This window comes from Platichthys flesus, chromosome 11, assembly GCF_949316205.1.
Source record: "Platichthys flesus chromosome 11, fPlaFle2.1, whole genome shotgun sequence".
In the NCBI taxonomy this organism is placed as follows: domain Eukaryota; kingdom Metazoa; phylum Chordata; class Actinopteri; order Pleuronectiformes; family Pleuronectidae; genus Platichthys; species Platichthys flesus.
This window is the reverse complement of record NC_084955.1, coordinates 5,315,999-5,343,741: the sequence shown is the minus strand read 5'-3', so window position 1 is coordinate 5,343,741 and position 27,743 is coordinate 5,315,999. Positions and strand designations below refer to the sequence as shown.

Sequence of the window (27,743 nt, the reverse complement as noted above, 5' to 3'; positions counted from 1 at the left end):
AAATAATGATTCTTTAGGTCAACACAAAGTTTCCATTTTAAATGAGCTGATTGTATCAACCAATTTTGTTGGTGTCCCAAACCACAACAACTGCATTAAGATTCATAACATAGACTGTATATGAAGATGAACGACATGTCTCCCCTTCCTCCGGCTATTCAGAAATGAAGGTGAAATATCCTGGATAGCGATGAACGCTGTCATCTTACACATTTAAGAACCTGCACGATAGCGATTGGGAGGTGGAGCCACACTAGTAAGGTCCTGCTGATACTTACCTTTTACCAATCACGAGTCAGTCTCAGCTGTCAATCATTCCATTTCACCCCTTTTTAATAAATAATAACACCAAACTTGGTGGAAAAAAATTGCACTTGAACAAATATAAGAGTGATAAGAAATACCTGAAATGAAACAAACCATCTTTAAGGAAAATGTATTTGACATGGATTTGGTTCGGTTGATGTACCATCCATTGATGCTCCTGCAACCTTTAACAAGAGAAAAAATGCGTATTCACCAATTTGATCATAATTGAATTGAACACAAACTGGATAAAACATTTTTTTTCAAAAGATCACAAATATACTGGTTATGTGTGTAGGATTTGTACAGTTTTAATGTGAAGCTACATGGTTGATTTCCTGTTACATAGGATTAACCCCTCCACTACGCCTACTGCATACAAATGCACAGAGGCAGACAGTATTAAAAGCAGCTTGTTTGCTTTGCTCGGGCCTTGTTTAACCTGGTAACCCTCTCCCAAGGTCCACATAGCCGGATCGCAACTGCTGTCGGCCGCCACAGATAGGGGGTCAGGGAGAGGAGTGGGCCTCGGTCAATAGGCTTAGAGGACCATCAGGGACTATTGATTGTGGCGGACAGTGAGGGCAGCTCTGCACTAATTGTTTCTTTACTAGCCTGTGGCAAAGACAACAGTCATGGGCTGGGACTCATGAATCTTACATCTGTTTTGTTGCGAAAGCACCAGGAGTTAATAGCCTTTGATTACTTAGGGGTTTATGTGTGTGTATGTGTGTGTGCGTGCGTGCGTGCGTGCGTGTGTGCGTGCGTGCGTGCGTGCGTGCGTGCATGCGCATGCATTTGTGTCTATGTATATGTGTGTCTGGGTGTGTGTGTGTTTGGTAGTGGGAGAGGTGTGAATTTGTAAGTTCAACATTCCTGCATGTGGGAGTTCTGCTACAGAATCACTTTTTAATGTAGGATTTTTTTAAATGCTCTTTCCACTGTTTTCACTGTAGTTGCATTGGAGGAATCGTAAATTCATTGTTAAGCCATTAGAAAAATAAAATAAGGCTTAAATATTGTTGTTATTGGATTTTATTAGTTGCTGGTGTGTCAGGTCTACATTTCACCTAAACCCTGCTGTTTTCTGTATTTCTTGGAATAAGTTAAACATGTAAGTTTAGCCGGAGCAATTGCATCATCTTGCTTTCCTCTGCCATAGAGAAATATAGCCGAACATCACGATGAAACCCAATAGCAGCATAGAGACTAAAGACTTCCATCAATCACTTCTCTGTGTCAAAGTGAAAGTGGTACTATAGGTTTTCAAGAGCCCATATTCCATTCTTCTGGTTTTTCCATGTCATTTCTTGTCTCATAGCTTCAGGGGTTTTGTGCATCTAAAATGTTTGCTTGCTTACTAAGTCCACGGCACCTTTGCTGTGGACTTTGTAACTTAGCAAACATTTAAGTCCTTCACTCTCACAGAAATCCCTGCTCCTGAAAAGCCTGAAACCTCTTTGGATGAGTTCCTGGCTATTTTCTGTTAAGTGTCAACACCAAGTAACATTAAACATCCACACCTACAGCAACAATTACAATGCTGCATATGAAGATCACTATACAAAAATAAATATTTGAATAGTGGTTCATCCTGACTTCCATAATGCGACTCATGCTTTATTCGGTGTGGCAGAACTAAAGCCATTGTTACCATATCTACAGCAGTGTTTACAGCTGATCAAGAAACCTCTGAATAAGGGTTGTGACCTTTCCAAGACACACTCTAAGCAGTTGAACAGAGTGGGCCAGCTGGCCAATCAGAGCAGCCTGGCCTTATTCGGAGGCGGGCCAAGAACTAAAACAGTGTTTTGATAAATAAGTGAAAAGAGGCACTGCTGTAATTCATGACAGGAGATTAATAATGAATATTTTGAAACTTATTTTAGCAGACGACAAAAACAAATTTACAATGAAAGATATGAACCTATATATGGGCATGTTGAAGTGTCACATATTGTGTCTATGATGACTCTGAGGCATCAGTACTTTCTCTGAAATCCCCTTTCCACGCATGTGTCTGAGTCACTCACATTAAATATAGTTCACTATTGAGTTACCACTTCATATTATTTCAGCACTGTTTACCTTGGCTCACCATGTACACTATGATACAAATAGTTTCTCTGCTCACTCGCTAGACCTCCCTCCCTGACTTCAGTCCTGCCAGTATCAGTTTTACTGGTGCCGTGCATCTTGTCAGGGTTTCAGAGGGCAGTGTCCTGCACAGGAGTCATATCTGTTATTCTACCCTGATGCAGTAGCCAGCATGAATTCAGCTGCATGCGGTTTGTTTATTGCGTACAGCAGCAGAGTTTGTTTGTGGCCGGCTGTCACAGCGTCCGGCCCGTTGTGATGAAAGACATTTGGACCTTCCCATCCATTTCACATTTGCTCCAATCAATTATTCAACAGGACAGCCAATTAAAAATGAGGGAGAGCGGTCAGGGTCTCGCCCCCCGAAGGCCGCCACTAGACAACTCTCTCCGTGAATAATTGGTGCAATTAATTTAGCATTGAGCAATAAAGGAGTTCTCACTCTCCTCTCTCCCTCTATTTCTCTCTCTCTCTCTTTCTCCCCATATACTGCAGAAAACACCAGTCATTACAGACACATATCACAGCAACACACACACACACTGCAGCAGTAGTTAAGCAGAACATTCAGGAGCTGTTGTATAACACGCAGGTGAGGCCGGAGCTGCCAATTGAAATCTTTTTATTTGGATTAGTCATTTCCAGAGTTATAAGACACATGTTATTGAGTAATTGTATTGAGTATAAAATATTCTAATATGAATAAAAAGACATAGAAGTGAAAAAATAACATGTTTTTTGATAATGTTGTTGGATGTTTTCTTTGTAATGATCACCAGCTGGAGGTGATGCTTTATGTAGCTTGTTATTCCCAGCTATATCACTGGATATGTAGTTACACACACTAACAAAAACACAGCTGTGCCCTCTGGGACACACACACATTCTTGGAATGCAGCAGGGGAGAATGTAAGCTAGGTTTAAGGACCTTTGCTCAGACCATAAATTATTGCATCACAAAGGAATTATTGTATTTACTTGATTCTATACGTCTCTCCATCTTATGTCCCTTATCTGCAATTATGTTTAATTTGCTGCTGCTGTCGCAGGATGGTGCCTGTACCAGTAATGGCAACCACTACAAGCTTGCGCGCACACACGTGTACTCCCCTCTATGGTTTTGAGGGCAATCATTGACATAATGCATTCCCTAGCCCCTTACCCTAATCCTAACCTTCCAAACTAAATCCTAAAACCAAGTCTTAACCCTCAAACAGCCCGTTGCATTGGTAAGGACCAGTCAAAATGTCCTCACAACTTCAAAATGTCTTCACAGTGATGATATTGAACCAAAATTGGCCCTCATAACTATAGATAGACATGCGCACACACACACAAACATACACACACACACACACACACACACACACACACACACACACACACTTACTTAAGGGAGAAGCCTCAGGAGGAGGAGGGTAACAGTGACAGCTAAATTCCACAATAGTTTTGATTTATTCAATCACAACAAAAGTATTATGACAGACCAAACACTCCCCTCAATCCTCAGCTTTTTCTTCTTCCTGCCCCCCCTCCCTTTCTATCATCCTCTGTATTGATCAATCTCCAACTCCTCGTATAACCCCCTCCTCCTCCTCCTCCTCCTCCTCCTCCTCCTCCCCCTCCTACTCCACCACCACCCACCTCCACGAACAAACCCCCCGCCCACCTCTTTTGATAGCCGGATTGACAGTTGAGTAATTTCACTGTCAGTGCTGACTGACGCATGGTAATGGGAAGACGTTTCAGAGCGGCATTACAACACAAAATAATTTCCAATTTACCGCTCATCAAAAGCACCCTCACACACACACAAAAAAAAGGAGAGCAAGGAAGGGATGGCTGGAGACTGATGCAGGAAAGAAGGGAGGAGGAGGAGGAGAGGGGAAACACAACAGTGGATTTATGGCTTCAATTACTGATATTTCACATTTAGTTTAAAGCGACATGTTTTTGTAATGTGACAGGCTTCACTGGATTTGAAAACCTCTTCAGACCTCTCCACTCTCCTCGTCCTCTGTTTCTTCCCCCCCCCCCCCACCCCCCCCCCCCCCACCACCACCATTTCTCTCCCTTCTTGCTGTGTAGATAATAAAAGGCTGAATCAAGGAAAGGGGGGTTGAGGAAGAGAGTGATAGCTGTGACTCCTGAGCCTCTTTAGAGAGCCAAGGAGGGAGAAAGACGAGGCTTGGAGCTTTGATGTAGATAGATTTGACTGTAACCCACCTCATCATTTACCAGCCTGGGCCTCAATCTCTACTCCACCTGCCACTGGTGGGATTTACAACTGTTCCTCACTCATCATTGATGGACTTAAACTACACCATGACGGTCATTGGTGGGTTTCAGTTTTTTTTTCCCCTCCCTTGTTACTAGCGGGTTGGCAGTTGGAGTATACATCTCCGAGGATAATATAGGCTCTGGTTTTGTGCGGATGCAGAGGTGCAGTGGTCTTCTGTCATATTATGGCATTTTGCTATTTTGTCATGCACAGCTTTTGGAGAAGTTCGATCTCTGTATCAAGACACCATTTCTGTGCTGCTGACCTGGTCTGAGGCATTAGCTGGCACACGTGGTCTTAAACCATATGATTTTTATACAAATATTTGTATTTCTCACTTTAACTTAATCACACCAAGAAGACAGAATAAATTAATCTCTAAAGTTTGGCCAGCATCTCTCCTTCACAGTGCCTACAAACCTACATGAAGTGCGTTATCAACGTGGAATTGTGCACACAGCCATTCTCTTCCATCTTCTCTCTGCCAGACACCAAAAACTAATTTAGCATTCCACGTATCTCCTGGTTTATATATATGATTATACAGTGTAGCACAGTATTCGTAATGAAATGTATCATCCTCCAAATGGACAGAGTTCATAATTTTTTTCCCTCATTGGATATCGAATATTATAGAGTTTTGTTATCCAACTGACACTTCAGACCTTCAGAAAATAAATATAAATTTCCTTATTTACAGAAAAGAATGACAAACAGTACTATTTTTACTATGTTACTATGTTTGGGCATTTGAGAACTCATCTCTGACTTTCAGCTCTTCATGTCCCAGACAAGTGTCTTATTAACTGTCCTCTCCATTACCAAACTATGAGCAACTAACAGTGAGTGAGCTCTATTATTAAGGGCAATGAGAGGAACCGAAGTGATTGGCCACAGTTATTACGAGTCAGCCCCACACACCCACTCATGAGGTTTTGATTTACTCTGTTTCTATGTGCACCCTTAGTGCACCATGCTCCCAGTGCAACTTGTCGACTGCAACTTGAAGTCAAGTGCACTGTGAAATTGGTGCCTCTTATTTTCTAACATGATAAATTAAAGCAGATATTGTTTGAAGCCAAGAGAAGACCAAACAAAAAACCTGACAGCCTGAAAGTGATTTTTCTCAATTTCAAAATCACAGCAAACCTACAAACTGATATTTCGTATTCTGATATTCATGTCCACATTTGAATGTTCCTCAGTTGTTTTTCAAAGGAATTGTATTTTATCATGAGTGGACTTAAACCCCTGCTTATTGTATTAAAGAAAAGTGGAATAAATGATAGCGATAATTGACTTGAGTCAAATAGATTTTATTCCAGCTGGTTGTACTATTTGGTTAGGTGTCAGTCACAGGGAAGTATACTACATTTAATTTATCAAATCTAACATCTAATAGATTCATTGTGTTTTCAATCAAAGCCTCTCTCCTTTTTTACTAAAATACATTAAAATAAATGATAAAAGCTTTTGTATCATGCAGCCATCTGAACCAGGTTCTCACTCTCTTGATGGCCTCAAGTTTTTCTCTCATATTAAATTACTCTTCCCTCTGAGAAAACTGTCTTCATTCTTTGTCACTGAGAAATCTTCTTCCTGAAACCCTTGTTACTCTGCCGGCTCCCCAGGCCTTACAAATAAATGTCACACAGTAGGAAATATGACCAGTAGGTAGTCATTTTAACTAATACATTCCATTTCTCTGGATTGTTTGATTGTTATCAGTAAATAACATTGTCGTTCATCATCATGTATTGTTGTAAAACTTATAGAAAGACGAGGGACATCAAATCCAAAGAGAGAATCTGGTTTTAAGAAGCACTGTTATAGCTGCATTCCTCACGGTACATACACACCGTTACTTCTTTCAATCCACCTCATCAGTGTTTCTTTCCCAACTGAACCACTCTGCCCCCGCTTTCAACTGTGTCTCTTTCTGCCAAACTCATTCACATAAACAGGTACATGACTCCCCTCCCACGGTGCTCTCCAGGCACTTGCACTGTTTGCATATATGAATGTGTCTATGTGTGTGTGTGTTTACTGTAACCCCCCACTCCACAATCTGCCCTCTACCCAGCTGTTAGTGGTGTCGCAGCAGAGATTGATAAGTTGACGCTAAAAGCTCTTTGTTTGAGGAGCCTCCCGGAGTGAGACAAAAACACCACCTGCTTGCTGCAGCGATATGAGAACACACACACACATACTGTGCACACATGTCACTCAGTGCAGAACATCTGACAGTGCAGGTGGCGTTTGACTCGAACTTCACAGCAGCCTACAATATGTTTTATATGATATTATGCTCAACTAGGCTTTAATACTAAAACAAGTTGCAGATTTGTTAACGGAGATGATGATAGACATCTCAGATTCCATAGTTCATAATCAGATTATCACTTCACATGTGACAAATCAGACAATTATCACCATTAAGTTAACACTGTGAGAATAGTTCACTAATTAGTATGATTTTTGGGGCTATCTAATTAGCCAAATTTAGGCTAGCTCTGATTCTAGATTATACATATACTGTAGACGTATCGCATGGCCACTCACGTACACTGCGCATGCAGGTGTACACAGGAAGCATTTGGTTAGCTACAGAACGAGCTATAGGCTGCAAATGAGAAGCAGTGATGGCCTAAATTAAGAGCAGGGACTTCTTTTCTTGGAAGCAACACTTGCCCGATTAATCAGCAAAGGCTACTTAGTGGAAAACCCCATCAGCAAGCGATTTTGAGTGTTTACGTCAAAGTTTTTATACATTTCTGTGTACACACTTAGTAGTATTGATGTAACCTTAGAGAGGTGTGGCAAACATGTATTTCTATTGCACTTCTGTCCGTCCTGGGAGAGGGATCCCTCACATGTCGCTCTCTCTGAGGTTTCTACATTCTGTTCCCCTGTTAATAGGGTTTTTTGGTAGTCTTGTTGAGGGATAAGGACAGAGGATGTCTAACCTGATTTAGCCCTGTGAATTTGGGCTATACAAACAAAATTTGATTGATTGATTCAAAATTCACACAATATAAACCCAACTTTAGGGGTATTGGCCAAGAGAGAACTGCTGAGGCTGTTTTGTTGTCAAGCTACAATGAGGTTGGCTCGTCTGTAAATAAATCCTACTTTGTTCCCTTTGACAGCAAGTCTGCATAAAGTTCTTTAGAATTCTTTAAGTATATTATAGTTTTATGCAAGTGTTCTAAGTGTGTTTTCTACCTTCACCAAGGGAGGTCTAAATTACTGCTCTGGGAATAAGGTCAGTGGATATAAATTCAGAAAAAAAGATTGGTGGTTAAGCTCAAACAAGGCTCCTTTTGCTTTAACTCCCACATTGTTAGCTATGATGTGCAGTATGTGGTCCAATGAGATGGCATTTGTTATAACTAGTGGAGTTGCCTTTCTGTACTACAGCACTTCTGGCCTTTGGAGAGCATTTCTACCACAACCCTCTGCTGTTAATGCCACACCGCAAAAGAAACACATGCACACACACACACACACTCAAAGACATCACTGTCTCTCCATTAGTCTTCACATGTGACATTGCCAACAGCTGTTACTGTACATGTATGTTCAGCGCACTTTGTAAGTGTGCATATGTGTGTGTGCATACTGCATGTGTGTGTGTATGTGCGTGTGTGTAGGTGCCATATGTCTCTTTCCCCAAGATACAGCTTCATATCAGCTCCATAAAGCAAAGAAACGGAGTCAAAAGAATAACAGTCATCCACTGTACACTGCAAACACTGTACACATGCCATTTACACAGGCAGTCAGTTACTGAGGAAAACAACATTCCTACCAGAGAGAGGAATATGGTTGAAAAAAGGGAAAAGGAACAAAAAGTAGAAAGGTTTTTATGCATGCATGTGTGATCCCGTGTGGTTTCTCTAGTTCTGGACCGTGACACTTTATCCGTCCTCTATTAGAATCCCTGTATCCAAACTTGTGGTATTCAATCATTTTGATTAAAAGCTGCAGTCTCTAACAGAAGTGTTGGGAGTGGAGCTGCACGGCGGCCCGCCACGTTTGAGAATTCATATATTTTCATAAACTTTTAACAATGTCAATGAGACACGTCTTCAATCTTTGGCCGCGCGACGGTGGGGCATTCAATCTTTCTTTAGCTTTTCGACAGAAAATTTGAATACGAGTGCGGTGTTATTAATGTGACAGTTCATATGGAGGGCTTCATGGGGGATTTGTGAGCTTTTTTTTATTAGTTTTGGAGACACTTGAAGCAGGGAGAGGAGGAAAGGGGAAGAAACACGCTCTATTAGGTCAAATACAGCTGGCGGGGCCTTCTCCACGTTCCCAGCTAGCAGTGATGTGAACATTTTAATTTTGCACGCCCAATTAACAACACTAACTAACCAGGGACATTCATTTCAGCTGCGGCTTCAATATTAGAAAAAATACAATTTTTGTCCTGTCCATCTCTTATTTATTTATCATTTTGTTTTGCATCCCACCACCCTACTTTTTATTATTATTTGTTTTCCAGTCAAATCAATATTGCTCTAATGCTGATTTATTAAGGGTTATCAGATTTAACAGCTTGGGTCAGTGATGTATCAGTAAACCGAGCAATCACCAAAACTGATTTTTCCACTCGAGTGGGGTTAATCTGACAGAAACTAACTTTTTTATCTTTTTTACCAATAAAATATAAAATATATTTTTTTCTTTTTGCACGGATTCAAATGCTCAGGTTTATTGAAAGTCACCCTCCAGTGAGTGAGTGACTGGAGTAGGATGACTTTGAGTGTATCACATTTGGATTGATAGAAAGTTAAATTTAGCCGGATGCAGTGCACTGCAACTGATTGCCCTTGATGCCGTAAAGAGCAAACCCTGGCTAATATGAAATGGTTCGTCAATGCCAGATCAATGTGTACATCTTAAATGAAAGCACATTGGCTACATAATCCGTAACAGTAGGTAGGGTAGAGCAGCACAGCACTGTATTGAGTGTCTGTTGTCTTTGACACATCTTTGGTGTCATGGGTGGTGCCACAAAGGCGCCTGAGAAACAGACCAGTCCCCATTCATATAGCTTTTATTACCATTCTCTGGTTACACGCCATAACAACGCAGGGCACTTTATCAGCATTAACTTCACTGGAGGAGATATCCATCTGTCAATATGCAAACCCTACATATTGACCATGTTCACATTTATTGGATGTCCACATGTTTTTTCTATTGTGTTATTCGTTTGTACCCATATCCAATTGTGTGCACGTGTAGCTTCCTGTGTGTGTTTATACATTTTGTTTGTGTATTAAGATTCCAAACCTTGGCAATAGATATATTTCTATTTGTTGAAATGCACTCAAACACTTGAGAGTTATTCTTACCCGTATGATATTGATTAAAATGCATTACAGTCACTTAGAGTTAAGGGTTGGTCCACCCAAATCACAAAAAATCATATCATATCACTTACTGTTGGTGGAATCCAACAACAAAGATACAAAGTTATTCATCTTCCACCCAAACACCATTGAGGTGAGTTTAATTGTATTTGTGGTCCTCACAGGATTCAAGCAATATTTTCAATTTCAAAAGAGGCAGCATGTCATACCACACAGAATATTGTTCCAACGTCCACCTGTATTTCACCTCCTCTGTGTGAGAAGTGCTGTGAAGCTTGGTGAATCAATATCACCGCGCTCATAGAACCCTATTTTGCAAAGATGCATATAATAAAAACCGAGTTTAACAGGACAATGTTCAAATACAAAACATATATAAAATACAGTTTTTCAAGACAGTGAGCAGTACAAACAATAATGCAATATTTCATTGTTAATTTCTTGAAGATGGATATACGAATCTGGACAAATTTAATCAAACTTCCTTTAAGTCAACTGTTATATTTTTAAATATGTAACATGTTTTTATTGAAAGGCCAGTATCAACCCCATGTAACCCCTGTGTTTATTTTCACCTGCACAGGAGCATCACGTTTTTTGTCTTCAGTACTGTGTTGTGTACATGTTCCAGTTAGTTGCACACTGTCTCGCACCCTGTAATGCTTTTTTGGTTGACTTGCGGACCCTCCCCTTCTCTGAGCCGAGTTTCTCCCACTCTCGGCTGCGTATCATCGGCCTGTTGTCAGGAGAATGGATGGAGTCCGTCCCCCCCAGTGGAAACCTGCCCAGACACAGAGCGCTAACCCACTGGATAACAGATAGACACAGACACCCCACATCCCTTTTGGGGATTTGAAAGGGGGGGTTTGTCTGCTTGTGTGTGTTTTGAGCCTGTGTGTATATGTGTGTGTGTGTTCCAGGAGCGATTCTGTGGTCGTTTGTAACCCTGGCACTCTCATAGCACCTGCTGCCCAACCCAGGCAGCCTTGTAATGATGCAGACTGATGATGTTAATAAGAAGAGGTGCCCCCCTCGGCTACAGGGCTCAGGCAGGACACACATGCCCACCTAATCCACACACACACACATAGATGACATACATGCACAAATATGCATACATGAGCCAACGCAAATCGAAATAAGCAAATGTACATTTAACCTTTTTGTAATGTGCAGTAATCACACCGTCCCTCCGTGCGCACACATCCAGTCCATTACAAACCTTGATTCTTCAGGAAGCCTCTGTGTCTTCTCTTCGAGGTGGGAGGCTGCTGAGCTGAGAAACACTGCCTCCCTATCTGTACAGAGATACAGAAATAATAATGGAAATAAAAATGTGTTGGTGCGTGTGGTGAAAATCTTTCCGCTGGAAGGAAGAAAAGGGAATTATCTCATACAGTGATGTCTTCATACATGTAGCAATACTCTGTCTCTTTTTATTTAAGAGATAAACATCAGTAATTGGTGGTTGATGCACGGGTTCCAGGCTGCAGCTGCTACAGGTACATACTGTACATACAACCATTCTTTTTTAATCTGTGTGCGCCATTTGCTTTCACATGATTGGAATGTTTGTTTGCGGTTCTGAGAACTTAATCTCTATTCTCCATCATGATGCTACACTGTAGTAAAAGCTGGCTGGAGCCCAGCTAGTACAGGATGGTAGTTACTTTATGACTCCCTCTGCAGTGTCCTCTTTTTTATTTTGTCTCACAATCCGAAAGAATTGATGGAGTTGCTGTCTTTATTCCAGCAATGTCAGCACCGTACACACACACACTTTCCCTCTCTCTCTCTCTCTCTCTCTCTATCTCTCTCTCTCTCTCTTTCCCCCCTCACGAGGTAAACATATTTTGCAGAAAAGCTGACGAAGAGCTTGTTTTAACAACCTCAAGGTCAGCAAGTCAAAGCCTGCAGTTGTCACGGCAGCCTCGCTGTGTATCGGTGGCCTCTGTGCACGTATGGCATCTCCATGGCAGATTTATACCTCACTGTGCACCTTCAATAATTCAATAACAGCGCTTGCGTCTCCTTCCCAGCTCTCAGTGTCATTATAGAACAGGGCTAAATGCCACCAGGCCGAGTCCATCTCTCTGTCTGTGTCTCTCCGCTGCTAGAGCCCCCACAGCACACACAACGTCCCCACACATCCAGAAAGACGCTGTGGTGCACTCGTCTGCTGCCCCACTTTCAGATGTGCTCCCGCAGCTAAGTAGGATATCTCATGTTTCAAACGCTGGAATAAGCCTGCTTCACTTGCCATATTATCATTGCCAGCCACATTCTGGTAATTTTGATGGAACTCATCACCTCTGATTCCCTTCTACACTAACGATATTGTGTGGTGACCGCAATTTCATTCAGCCATGATGAGCATCAAAATCAGTCAGGTCTGGTGTTCCCTCACCTCTTTTATGGCCTGTCGATGCCTCCTCCCTGCGGTGCGGGGCTGTTTTAACCCCCCTGACCTGTCTCCTAGCCCTGCTTAGCTGTATCCTGGACATCCGTGACTCCTCTGGTATTACGGAGCTCCTTCAATCTCTCCCATCGATCCAGCTCCCCCTCTGTTGCTATGTGCTTCAACCTCTCTCTGACCCATCCTCTACTGCCTCATAGTCCTGTCTAGTAATGTGCCCCGCGCAGTGCCCTCCTCGTTCATGCCTATATGTGTGTGTACGTGCACGCATCTGTGTGTCCGCCACTGACCTGAGTGATGAGTGGTGACCCTCTGGCTGGCGCCTGGCGTCCTCCTCACTCCTATTGATTAGATCTGAGGTTTCATACAGTAGCCGCCTCACGTGACTCTGTCATTTACTGTCTCTCCACTGTCTCCGACCTGTCTTGCACAGAGACACACGCACACACACACACACACATCATGCACGCACATTCATTCAGTCACTTATGAAGTACACGTGTAAGTGATGAGCTTCTTCTAATCTGCGCTAATGAATGTAAAAGGGGTTAAAGTGCCAGATTCCATGTTGCATGTATGAACATACAGGCACCCAGGAAAATGAGTTTAATTAAGAGACAACAGATGCAGCATGCTAACTGCTTGTATCATTTAGCTTTTAGCTCCAGAATGAGTCAGCAGCAGAGCAAAGTGTGAGCGGGGATCACGGAGAAAATGGGGATACAGCTGTCAATGTTAATACTCATCTTAGGGTCTGATTGGAATTCAACGAGTGCGATTTGTGAGTCTTTCATTTTGCGACGTGCCAGGTTGTTTCCTGCCCTCACAGCCTTTAGTAAACAGAATCCTCCGAAAAGCTAGACCTTTATGTTTGTGTGTGTGTGTGTGTGTGTGTGTGTGTGTGTGTGTGTGTGTGTGTGTGTGTGTGTGTGTGTGTGTGTGTGTGTGTGTGTGTGTGTGTGTGTGTGTGTGTGTGTATGTGTCTGTGTGTGTATGTGTGCGTGTGTGCGACTCTTCCACTCAGTCTTTGCCACAGTAATGCTCAGGTTAAGTGTAGTTGCAGGCTATTATACATCATTAGGGTAAGTAAGGCTCAGGCAGCGCGGCAAGAGAAATGGCCTCTTGCAAATGCTTCATTCCTCACCGGCCACGGCTGAAATAGAACCTGACGTCACACACACACACACACACACACACATACAAACACACCAAACACACTCATGGGTGCTTGTATACAGGCACAACCTGCTACATGGAGAAAGCAGCTAGCCACTTATACAGTCAGCCAGTCACAAATCACCCTGTCAATCAGCTGGTTTATAGAGGCTAAAGTCTCCTGATCACTGCTGGTCAGTCAGTCCTGCCTGCCACTCACCTGCCACAGTGGAAATTAAAGCATCCTTAATGGATTCAACCTGAGTGTTTTATTGCGTTTACACATTTTATGATGCATGTTAACACCAGCCACACTGGAGTTAACTTGCTGTAATTTCTCCCAACCACTTCAATTAGAGTCAGGCTGGTGGATGGGTGAGAGATAGAGACCCAGTCTGATAGATAAGAATCAATTCATTATTAATTAGTTCTAATAAATTATGTATTCATTTGTCATTATTATTACTTCAATGTCTTAGTTAAATTATTTTTTGATCCAACATTTCTGTTGTGTCAAGAAAAAAAGGGAGGAGAAAAATAAATAATTCTGGTATGAAATGTTCATATTCAGAGAAAATAAAAATCGACCACTGAAAGCAGATGCCGTGCAGATACTTTTTTAAGGTAGAAGTTTGTTAGAAAAGAGTGAAATGTCCTCAGTCATCTTCCTTTGGGCTTGTTTTATTTCCCATGCAGAGGGGGTACAGTGGTGTCCTCTGCCCAGCGAACAGACCTCCTGCTAGGTTCAAAGACAGAGGCTGGCTGGGTCTATCAACGTGGAGGTGATAGATGAAGGGGGGCAGGAAAAAGACTAATTGTTCTCATTATAGAACAAATACAAATCAATACTCAATGTGAGGGGGAGGTGGCAGTGGTCTTGAAGGGCACTGTACTTATTGCATAGGAGTGGATTTTGTTGGAATTACAAGCAGTGGCGAAGGCGCAGTGGAACCGATCACATTTGAATGCTAATTCCGATAAAAGACAGTTAGATTAATAGATGTGGCGGTCCAGTGCTGGTCGGTCCCAACATAAAAGCAGTGGGGGTGTTTGAGATTGAAGTCCTGAATGCAATTAAATGAGAAAACATATGGCAAAAAAGGGAAGATATTTCCCCAATTCTTTCAAATTAAAGCCGGAAATTTCATTACCAGGGGGGCATATTTTACACAGGCAATTACAAGGTTAATACATCTTCAACATCCCCCTTAAAGTCCTCATATATTTGTTCAGGGATTTTGTTCTTGTATTTTAGTTTAATTGGATATGCAGAGGCTATGCACTACACGCACACACACACACACACACATACACACAAATGCAATAGATTCTTATACTATAATTCCATGGAGGTTTAGTTTTGCCGTAACCAAAAACCACATGTATGACCCCTAACCAATATTGTAACCTTCACTTAACCACTACTCTAATCCAAGCATTGATTTTAACTGTTAAACTGATTTTAACCCTAAAATCACTATGACAACCAGACACAATTTCTACATTCCCCCAAAACTTCCTCACAAGTATGACCAAGCCAAAGTGCAAATACACAACCTCTCACACACATTTATTAGAAGAGAGCAGTAACATACTTACTGAGCAAAGTGTGTGTTTGTGCCTGTGTGCGTTTGTGTGTGCGTGTGCGTGCGTGTGTGTGTTTGTGTGTGTGTGTGTGTGTGTGTGTGTGCATGCCTGCATGCTCTAGTCTGGTTTCTCTCTGACAAAGATGACATTTGAGTGCATGCATACTCTATTAACTGTTTGTGTGTATTTATGTGTGTATGGGGGGGGTAAAAGATGTGGTCAAACTGAGGGCTTCTTCAAATGCAGCAGAAAATATCCCTTAAACAAAAAGTTTACACAAAAAAGTAAAGTTGTAAAATGTACTAAGCTCTAAAGATTTTTAAAATAAATAAACAAGGATGAAAGTCAAACACAAATTAAAAAAAAGAAAATGAATTAAATCAAATTAGATATTAGAATCTAACGTTTGTTTCAGAGTGCAGTTTTGAGATTATGTTTTGATAAAAGGTTTACAAACAAATCTGTTTTTTACTGCAACATGTTGATGCCATCTCCTCCGAGTTTCCTCCCTGTCAGGTTGTTTTCCTCTGATGTAGCCTGTCTTACAGACGCATACACACCACACTCTATGATAGAAATTCAACAGTAAAGCAAATTGGCAGAGCCACAGAGGGCGGATCAACAGTGAGAAGACAAGCTGGGAAGGAGGCGGAGAGCAGAGGAGGCAGTGTGAAAGATAGAGTGAGCGAGATGGAGATTATGATGGAAAGAGAGAGAGGCTGTGGTGGTTTATATAACATCTCCAGGATGGTCTTTGGCATGCGTCAGGGGGCTGAGCCATCAATCACTCCATCTGTGTAAAATCACGAGCTGACTCCAATATTGCTAAATATTTATACTGTCACATACACACAGGCGTGCAGATGAAAAGAGCCATTCATTAGGGCCTTCTCAGGCCTGTCAGCCTGAAGATGGAGATTAGAGAAGCAACCTCCCACCGCGCCTGGTTCTCTTCTCACCGAGCTTCTCAGCCCTATATATAGAGCCATCAGGGCGATAAATATCTCCAGCATGCCTCTGTTAGGTAAATATCCAGTAAATATGGCAGAGAGGATCGGAGACTAAGCTAAACAGACCTGTGTGTCTGTGCGTGTGTGTTGTGTACAAATGTGACTCTCCTAACAGGGAACAATAGGGACTTGTCATGCTATATTCTGTTTGGATACACTACGCTCATAGCCAGGCTTTGATTTTGTTGGCGTTCAGGATGTTGTTGTAAATATAAAGTTGAGTAACTTTCTCAGCTGATGATAACAAACCAAACAAGCAGGAACACAATGAAGGAGAGAAACTTGTTAACAACCTTAAGAAATAATCATATCAAATAAAAGGTATCAAATGTGTCAAGATAACTTGTTAATTTAGATTTTAACAAACTCACTTCATTTGGGTGCTTTTAACTGAAGTGATGTTGTAGTCGGTCCAGACATTTTATTTTTTCAGTGTATAAAACCAAGATGTATTCTATTTTCAGCAAACCTTTACTCTGTCTCCCTTTAGAAATCAGTCATCTTAACACCTTGGTTTGGAAGAAATAACTTTAATGTGTACGCTGAGGTATATGCATAATGCAGTGTTTGTGGAGCTTAACACAGCTTGACCTCTGCTCTCTCCCCTTTATGGAAGTGCAACACTGAATTGCTGGAATCCCTCTTTAATGTGTTGCATTGCCATCGATGTGTAGTTGGTCCACAGAGTAACTTTAGCTTGATAGATGAGCAGAGAGAAAAGGAGCTCCGCTGATTGCATATACAGTAAACAACAAAACCCCTGAGTACATCCCTGCTCACTGTCACTAAAATGTTTAGTAATTAAAAATGCTACCCAATTAATACAACTGAATTAATTTTTAACCCAATCGAATGCCAGTTAATAAGAAAAATCAAAACGTTTGACTAATCAAACCACCATAAAAGACATTAAAGTCACTGCTGCCAACATTTAAGATAATCCTTTATTAGTCCCACTATGGGGAAAACCAGCGGCAAAAGGGATATTAATACCAGACACTCAGTAAAAGAAAAAACACAAGATATATAAACCCAAAGAAGTATACATAAAATTGCACCTATATGTCATTGAGATTGCACAGATATAAACTGAATACTGCATAGTTAAATTAGTTAAAATCCTTAGTAAGATATTAGGTGGATATGATCAATCATTTATGTTCATCTTTACGTTAATTGATGGATTCAATCCTCCAAGAAAAAGATGATTCTTCTCTTACACAACCCTATGGAGAGATGTTCACAGTTCTTCACCAACAAATGTTTTTCTGCTGCTGTTCTGCTTTTGCTCTGGCTTCCATACCCCAAAATTGTATCCGTTGGATTCAAGTCCAATGATCAATGTCATGTTAGTAAATTCCTCTCCTGACTAACTTCTTGGTACCGGGAGTCATCTTTTCATTCTGTTGTTGGATAAAAGCTTGTATTCATAGTGCCAAATATAAATTCCATCACCCCTGAAACCTTTTGCATTCACGCAGCCTCCGTATCAGCACACTCCCGCCTCTGTGTTTCACAAATGGAACTGTGCATTCACTCTGTTAGTCCTGGATAGTTCTATACCAAACATGCCGGACGCCATCTGATCCAAACAAATTTATTTTGGTTTCATCTGACCAAAGACAGTCCTGCCAATATCCATCGAGCTTTCTTTCATGTTCTTTGGCAAAGTGATATCTCGCAGTTTTAAGGAGTTGGTGGAAAATGTTTTTCTTCTTAGACGCCATCTGTAAAGTTCGACTTCACACGTCCCACACATGGTCTGATCAGTCAGTGAAACGTCAAAATCCACAGATAAATCCTGCGCCAAGTTACCCTTAAACGTATGTTTTACAATTTAAGAGGGAGTAAGAAGCTAATAGTGCATTGTGTGCCACTGGTGCTGCACTCATCTGGGCCTTTTTTATAGCTCCTAACCACCCCTATAACTACCTTGTGTTCAGATACCAGCCAGTCAAAGTATGGTGAAATGAAAGAGGAGGCAGAGATAGCTTACTAACCTGGTGTGTGTTCATCGGTTGTTGATTTTACTTTCCAAGCTTTTCTCTTTATTATTGCATTGAAGGATAGCATGGTACGACTATTGTTGTTATAACGATCGTTCTGGCAGCAAGTGTCAGGAATGCCCATTGTGAAGCGTTAATGCAACACGTACATGTGAGTCCACTGTAAATGTTGTCCGACACCATCAGGATACAGACAGTTTCATTTAACCAACCATTTATACCCAACAAACCACATAATAATGTATCAATAAATAGAGATCCTCCTCCACAGATTATATGTGAATAGAAGTAATTCTAGCAGTTCAAAAGTCTTTATTGCTTTGGATAAAGAAAACATTTCCTCAATGATGACTGAAGTCAGACTTGGCCTTCAATGCCTGTGTGTTCCAGTTTTTTAGCTTCTCAACTGACATCTTTCATATCATTCTGCTTCTGTTTCCTTACTCTTTGTTTATTCTCTTTATCCAGTGACCCAATCCAGTCCACACTCTCTTCATGTCTCCACCCAGTTGTTAGAAAATTCTGAAGCGTGCCATTGTGTTGCGAGCACTCATTTCATCCGCCTTGACGGACCTCAGATCACTGCGCGGGCCAGGCTTTGGCAACAAAAAGACATCAGCAACATCATCTTCACACTGTAATTACGAGAATGGGGGTAAATTTCATTTTGATTAGCGAAAGAGCTTTTATTCTCAAACTCACATCCATAATTAATCATTAAATCATGGGAGAGTGAGTGAGAGGGATAGACGGGGAGGGGGGGCAGTGAAAGGAGGATGGAGGGATGGACGGAGGAAGGGATGGAGCAGTGGAGAGAAAGGAAAAGGGCATGTAATTATCTGCAGAAGTTCGACATCCCCTGTCAATCCAAGGAGCAGCCTGACGTCGCTAATTAAAGAAGCAATCAAAGGTCCACCTCCAGAGATTTTGAGAGAAAGAGAGGGGGAAGGAAACAGGCCAGCGAGAGAGACAGAGAAGGCCTAATGGGGAGAAGAGGACAGGGGGAATATGAGGCAGGAAGAGTGTTGTAATCTTTGTTATTGTTTCATGTGTCAACCTCCCCTCTTGGATGATTGGATGAGGCTCACGCATGCCTCCTCCCTCCTCCCTCTATTCCATCCCTTTTTTCCCCCCCTTTACTTGCATCTGGCCATCACACTGTGATCATTTCTGACCTTCGTCTGAGGAGCGCAAATAGCTGCTGTGATTTACAGCATCAGGGAAATAAGCGCCACTCCAACCAAAAGTAATACATTAGTCATATCTGGTTAGACATTTGTAAAGTTGAAATGATGCATCTTCTGATGCTTTTCTAGGACGCATTATCGGTGATGTAAGCCTCAGTCGTCAGGTGTTTCAGGCCTTTCAGCATCAGACGCCCTCTCACTGGCAGCCCTGCTGAGGCGGATCAGGCCACACTTTGTGCAGCTGTAACATCCTCCCACGTGTTTGCTCGTTTTTTTTATCCTTAGACAACCAGATACATTCTCAGCAACCCGTGTGTTGTGGAAGGAGAACATTGATCTTTAGTTGTCATTAAATGTATTATTACATTCCCTATTGTTACCCAATTGGGTTCTTGTAAGTTATTTCTGCCATGAATTTGTAACGTGTGTTCTCTTTTTAAGCGGTGTGAACTATTGTTGAGTCTAGGCTACATCAGATGATGCTTGTGTTATTATTTTATTAATACAATTTCTTTTTAGTAGAAAGTATTATTAGTATTTTAGATTTTGCCATGCTGTTACTACCCTGATTGCCAGAAGAGAGAATACGATGCTAAGGATGAAAGAAGGAAACAAGATGGTTTCCACAATTTTTTTTTTTTCAACTTCACCTTTGGTTTCTCTCTCAGTTTCTCCCTCCCTGCTTTTCTCCCTCTCTGGGGGCACAGACCTGGGGGACACGAGGTAGATAGAGCTAGTGTGGACCAGATTATACTCACCCTGGGTCATCCTCTGTCAGCAGAAAAAGAGCTGAGAGCAAGTCACCTACCTGTGTTTCCTCTGACCACTGCCTCAACTGTGTGTGTGTGTGTGTGTGTGTGTGTGTGTGTGTTTGTGTTTGTGTGTGTGTGTGTGTGTGTGTGTGGGGGGGGGGGGGGGTGAACACACACACGTTAGTAATATCTGTATTGTCTTGAAAACTACTAAAATAGCTTTACGGTTAGTTATTTACGTATCAAGGAACAAAATCCTTTATATTCTGTTGTATTATTATTTTTTCCCTCCCAAAATAATCATCCCGTTGTCATTGCAAACATTGTCTGGCAACCATTTCTCAAAATCTAGATTTTACATGTTTCCTTGACTTGCAAAGAAAGGACGTGTAGAACAACACATCATGAGCTGTGTTTAAGTCTTGAAGCTTTCCTGCCAGACCCAAACTCTCCTCCCAGAGTGGGTGGCTCAAAAGAAACAAAGTAAAGACACTAAAACACTTCACCACCAAAAACATCAAATGAATAAATTCCTGTGTAGCAGAGGATTTGAGCAATAACTGGTTTGGTGTCTGTATTAAGGATTGTGTCATTTGTGTGATAATTATCTTAAAGATATTCACTCTTTTCTTCAACTTGTGTTTCAAGTCACTGGTGGATTAATACTGGCCTTCAGAGTCACTGTATCAGTGTAACAGGCCCTCTGTCAGTCTGTGGCCTCATTCTCTTCTGTTTATTCGTCCTTGGGGTGTGTTCAGTGTGTCTTCATCTCTCTCGCTCCGTCCTGTCCACCCGGTGTCAATCTGGCTGCTGTATAATTGGTTGTTTTTTGGTCGGCTGGCCTGTCCTCCATGGCGTTGATTCATGGCGTTTGTAAAGGTGACAGTAGCGGCTGTCCGTACCAGACAAAGTAGAGCCATCACCAGGCAGACCTCAGCTGACCTGCGAGTTGGTGCGCACACACTGGCAAGCACGCGGACACACACAAACACACATAGGAAGCACATGCAGCTGTGCCTGAGGCCTCACCGGGGAGGAGAGGGAGGCAGATAAGGTCATCGTGTCCACGGCTTGACCGCCTCCTCAAATAGACACATACAGATGGATGATTGTCTCTTTTGTTGTAATTAATTTAAATCAAAATTAAAATTGAACACATTTTATAAACTTTATGCATCTAAATAATGTTTAAAGTCACATTTACATAAACTCCACATACAGTATTGCACTTGTCCCTTTATATAACATGAAACGGAATTAGCCTAGACACAACAAATCTATGTCATGTTAAATATGATATATACACACACCCTGCAGGAATATGTAAAGAAAATCACATACACATACAAGTAAATCCAAAAAAAACATCAACCGTATAAGTTTATAATACATATGATAAGCACTTTCTTAAAAGAATAAATATATTTTACAAGTTAACCATCCATGAAATCAATGAAGCAACATTAAAAGTAGAAAAGTAAAAAAAAAACATCTAAACATCGTTACATAAAATCCACATAAATGTAGCTACACAGAGATTTATATATTGTAAACACCTAAAAACGTGTAGAAACACACAATCGAACCCCATGCTCTCATATGCAGGCCATTCCCAGTGACCTGGATACACCCTGAACTGACACTTTATCTACTTAGCAGTGTCACCTTCAAAAGCCTGCACCACTGACACACACACAGATCACCTCATGTGTAAAAATCCCCCCACAAATAACAGCCATATGTGTGTCAGGTTTAGGGGTCTCCATCAAGCGCTTTGTAAGATGTGGCTTCGTATCTATAATTGAAGGTAATCGGCTGGTAAAGGGATTGTAAAGGGTTTCATGCTGTAGTTCAGAACCGATCAGACGCTGTGGCTGTTTCATGGTTCTGACCTTGTATAAGCATGTTTTTGTTTTGTTATCCTTTCTTCTGTTATGGTTTGATACAGTATAATTGACTTTGCTTGCTGTAGTGTCTATCCACAAAGATTTCTTTGTCTTTTAGAGTGTGTGCGTTTTTTTGTGCGACTATGCTTATTAGAACAAATGAGGGTTTGTAATGGTGGATATTTAGATTAATACTTGGGTTCAATTTCGTTTCAGGGATTAAAGAATGAATACAATCGGTACACACAATTATAATAAGACGTCTGGGTGTGCGAGCTGGCCTGATTACATGTGCATGTGCAAGTGAGCTTCTATTCACAGCGAGCTGACCTGTGTTACAGCAAGTGTAATTGATTGTGTGTGTGCTGGTGTCTCGGTGTTAAGGTTAATTTCTCTAACTGCTGGTAAGTGCTGTCTGACCGCTCCCCTGGCGGTCTCTCCGAGCTGAAGTAATGCCACTTAGAGGCCCCGGGCCCCTGCCACCGGCCAGTCCATTGATTCACTGATCAATAGCATCTGTACCGTACACTGAGCAGGGAGACTCCCGCCCTGACCCGACACTAGCACAAACACACCAGCTGGGCCGAGGCACAGAGTCCCATCACACGGACGGTCATCAAACTACAGTCCAGGGAACACCTTAGGGTCCATTAATTAGGATTTATCCCATTAGGAGAATAGATTCACTCCCATCGCTGCTATGCTCCCGTACAGTCCAGTCATACTGACACAGGAATTAGAACAGTCTCAACTACTGTGACATCTTTGCCATGTGCGTAAAGATTAACCAGGTCGATTTTAGGACCACACAGTTTTGTTATTGTAAGAGGAACAGTAGAGGCCAATTTCCCCCCCAAAATCGTATTATAATCTTAAAAAAAACAAACAATCACAAGCCATGATCTGGATTGCGGTTGTTCTTCGTAATTTTTGAATGCACTGTTGACTCTGGTCCTTTCACCCTTTTTTCTCTTCTGTCCCTAGAAATGTTCAAATCTGTGCCTAAAATGAATATTCAGTAAGTTCATACAAAAAGTAAAATGTCCTCTACATACACTATGCCCTCCGTTGACATTTTTGTTAGTCACAGTCAGACTTTGGATAAGACGTTCCTATCATCACAAAATTAAAAATGACATCACCGCCCGTCTCCACATCCTTTTCTTCCTCCTGTTGTTTTATTCCTCTCAGGGAGCCTCCATCTTGTTTCAGATCACAGGCAATAAAGCAGCCTGCCTCTCTCTCTCTCTCTAGCTATCTATCTCTCTCGTCGTCTCTAGCACTTCCTGTTAAAAGAATCAGTCAGTCAGAACACTGAAAACACATATTAAACAGGCATCAGCCTCTCGCCGGGGCCAAATCACGCTGTTCAAATGTTGTTCTTCCACCGGGAGCGCAGGACAACTGAAGAGATGGGATCTGCAACATTAACTTGATTCACGGCTGAGGCGACTGAGTGACACTCCATAAACCTCAGCGGGCCGTCGCTGGGCCCCGCCGACAGCACCCCATGGCTAATGTGACACACAGAGGCAACGCATAGCCCTACCACCCCCACAAGACACACACAAACACACATTCACACACGCACACATCAGCAAGCACAACCGGGGACTCACATATACATACAAATATATATAGAGCAGCACATATTGTATTGACACACACTAGTGAAGCCTGAGCATAACATTCCACCCACATATTGAAACATACATACAACATAAATACAAAGACGCAATCGCACATGTTTGTTACAAACTAGAAAAACTGATCTTTACCAAGCTGAATATATACACAGTCAGGAGGCCACACACTAGAATGCACGTTAACTCCAAACACTCACACACACAAGCAAACATGCATGTCTATATATGTGAGGACACATATATAGACACGCAGGCCCTCATAACTATAGGTAGACATGTGCGCACACATGCAAACACACACACACACACACACAATACATGCACATAAAAATAGGTTTTATGGTAATGCAGCAGAGAGTTATGGTCCTCTGCAGAAGACCTCTCAGCTCACAGCGTTTTGGCGTAGGCAGTTAGCATGGGCCCTGTAGCTCTGTGTAAACAGGTAACCTCTGCTGCTCAGAATGTCAACTTCCTCTGGTTGTCTTCATCCCGGCAGCCTCCCTCCACACACTGAGATTTATTACAACAACATGTTACATTCGAACTGCGGAATCACAGTGATGTTTTTGTTAGTTTGTCTTTTAACATTTGAAAAATTCTTATTTCATACTACACAGAGTGTAATACACAGTAGTAGAACATAGAAGTGTGTTTGTATGTATAGGTGTGTGCATGTGTGTACCTTTTTTCCTGTCTTCTCATCAGATGTCAATGAAACCAAAATAAAAGCATACACTTAGAATCATTCACTTTTATCAATTTTCTTAATTAGGTCTACTTCACTTCTGCAAATTGTATCCGTCCTGGTCTCAACAGTTGACTCTGTCGTTGGACAATTGTGAACTGATAAAGTGTTTACTGTTTCCTCCAGTGCTACATGTAGAAACATGTCAAACAAAATGTAATTGTCCATTTGAGAGTGTATCTGAGCAGGATTTAGAGACTTACTGTCACTGGCCGGTGAGCTCTGCTTATTGTGAGAGTCCGAGTTAAAGTGAACACACCCCTGTGTTGGTTTGAGAGCGGGGCACAGCCGGGTCAGAGACTGTTTGCAGCACAGCTCTGACTTTCTGATCACAATGTCAACCTTGTGAAAGCAGGACATTAAATGTCCGAGGGAGATAGGAGTATCAATGATTGATGAGTTTGTTCCTGTATGTACTGTGAGATCTGTGTGATCTTGCTGCTCCCCTTGAGGGTAAACCTCGCACTTCCCAATATGTCAACTTTTCTGGAAAAGAGAAGCTGTTTTATTTCCTGAAGAGGTGAGGTTTTGGAGAGAGTTGTTACAATTTTGAAAGCTTTCATGTGTTGAAAGAGTTGCAGTATCTTCAAACTTTGAAGTACACACTTTAAAACTAAAACATTGCCAATGAATGTCCATATGCTCTTCCAGTCACAGTAAAACATGTGTTTCAGCTTTTTGTACGGTAAGTTCATGTGTGCCGAGTAGCCCAGGTGTGAAAAAAGTCCCCTCTTCACTGTCTCAAATTCCCATTTTTCTGCATAGATTAGCCTACAAGTGTCAGAGCCAGGCGCTGTTCAAACAATGGCATTTCTAACACTGTTCCTATCACCTTGGAAACGCCATGGCAACCTGTGATCTGAGAGGGCACAGTGTGGCTCAATTAGCACCAGTCGTATCTCACCCCACTCTTCCGCCAGCCTAATATCTCCATATTCTGTCTCCTCTCAGGCATTAGTGACAAAAATATGTGCAGTGTTATAACAACTTTGACATCAACTTAGTTTTCTATATGGCTTTTGTTTCCACATGGTGTCTGATGCATAAACACGGCAAGTTGAACAGTGGCGGTAACTGAGAGAACTTAGAGAGGAACATACATCTTTGTGTGCAATGGCTTTCTTTCTTTAAAACAATTTTCCTCTGATATTCACATTTAAATATTTTCATTTGGCAGATCGACTTAAAACGGAGTTTAGAGGCTGTTCTATCTCATTTTAGCTCCTGTTGTCTTTTGTTGTTGTCTGTTGTAAATGACACAATGAATACAGGAAGCCGTCAGATTCTATGAGCTCCTTACTTCTCTGCGCAGTTTAAGAACTGAAAATGTTTTCGTTCAAATATCCAAAATGTGAAATCTAATGTGAAATGTGTTGATCTATTTCCTATAGGTATTGTGTCCAAGTCCTTCGAGTGTCGTCTGAAGGGCCAGGGGGCCACATTCGTGGAGGCAGAGGAAATGGACTCGCCTGTGCACAGGAAGGGCTCATCAGACATGTCCGCACACGACGAGCAAGTCCAGCAGGTCATCATCATCCAGGGCTATGGCGGCGGGGAGGTGGCCATCGACCAGGCCTTGGAGGAATCGGCTGCTGCCACCCTGCAGACGCTGGCCATGGCTGGCCAGGTGGCCGAGGTGCTGCACATCACCGAGGACGGACAAGTTATCGCCTCGGGAAGGGAAGTGGCATCTGGCGGGGCACACCTGGCGGGAGACAGCACCCAGTTTGTGGTGCTGGAGTCGGGCGAGGCCAGGGAGGAGTTGCAGGCCGTTGCCAGAGGAGGCATGGCGGTTACAGCTGTGGGAAAAGGCCACATTGTTTCCGAGTCGTCCACAGCCCTGGACGCTCTGCTCAACGCTGTTAGCGAGATGGGCCATCAGGAAGCGCAAGGAGAAGAAACCGTCATTCACGAGGTCTTGAGCCCTGAGATAGGCGAGGCCGAGCAGGGCGAGGTGAAACAGGAGCAGAATGAGGTTCAGGTTATCGAGCAGAGCAGCCAGGCGCAGATGCAGGAGGTGCTGCAGCTGGCGGCGTCACAGATGATGAAGCAAGGTCTGACCCAAGTCATCGTCAATGACGAGGGCACTCACTACATTGTGACGGAGCTGGACAATTGCACCTTACAGGTGGAGGGAACCATGTATGGAGAGGCAGGGGCAGGTGGGGGGGAGGGGCAGCAGGGTGAGCAGCAGGCTACAGAAGAGATGGTGGTGTATTTGGACGGAGCGCCTCATAATTTAGTCCTGGAAGGATAGAAGAGACAGATGAAGTCATGAAGGTAAAGATTAGTTATTTTACCGTTTCCTGTTGAAACCTGAGGAAGCCTGCGTTAGGCCCAATTGTTTGTCTGGGAATCAGTCTCTTCACGCTTCCTCTTCCCTCATTCCCTTTGATTTCACTCAGTTTGATTCTTTTCTACTCCTCTTTTCAGTTGTCTTACTCTTACTCCCTTCTATTGGGCTATGTTAACTCAGGTTAAACCTCCTTTTATTTAGAGGATCAGTGAAGGAAAGAGGCATAGTTGCTTATTGACTGCATTAACAACTTTAATAATACCATTTCTTCCTCCAATATTCTGGCTCACTATAAAAGGAAATGCATCTTCTGTAAAGAGTAAAGAGTCTTCGTGACGCATTTGTGTTTTATCATCTCAAATTTGATTTTGCTGTTATAGAGTTTAGCTCATGTGTCCTTTGCCTGTTCTTTTGATTAATTTGTCTAGTTTCCCTTCCATTCTTTGTAGCGATAAGCGTAATGTCAGTTACAAACCAATAATTGGATGGATTTTGAAGAAAGAAACAGATTTTGTAGATGCTTTATGTTGTGACAAAATAGAACCAATAAGTATCCATATCAGCTTTTTTTTTTAAACACGTTACTATTTGAAAAACCTCTAAAAACATTCATGAAGTTTGTCACAATAAAGAGTGCACCTAATTTTTAACGACTGTGTCCAGATTTTATTATAAAAGTGTTTGCCTTTATTGTCACAATTCCACATCAACACCATGTACAGAACAGCGCCATCATACAAGCAACATGCACATACATGCTTCAACTGATGGCTCCCATCATGCCTTCTGATCACCAACACGATCATTATCATCAACGTTATCATTATCGTCGTCATGATCACCATCATCCTAATCGTCGTGCTCCCTTCTCTCCCCCCATCAGGCCCATTCTGCTCATTGTGTACAACACACTCATCCTTTTCCCCCCAGCAGTATTCAGCACTAGAGGGAGAATCAATATTCATTTAGGCCCCTGCACAGGCCTG

General features: G+C 42.1%; 1 protein-coding gene across 1 annotated transcript in view; it reads left to right on the top strand.

Moving 5' to 3' along the window:
* The window catches only part of znf407 (zinc finger protein 407), a 145,959-nt gene extending 118,558 nt beyond the window's left edge, over window positions 1–27,401 (top strand). Inside the window, exon 10 of the mRNA XM_062399801.1 lies at window positions 25,853–27,401. Within this exon, the coding sequence (XP_062255785.1) occupies window positions 25,853–26,718 (866 nt within the window). The 3' untranslated portion in view covers window positions 26,719–27,401. The remainder of the gene's footprint in view (window positions 1–25,852) is intronic.
* Window positions 27,402–27,743: the final 342 nt, after the last annotated feature.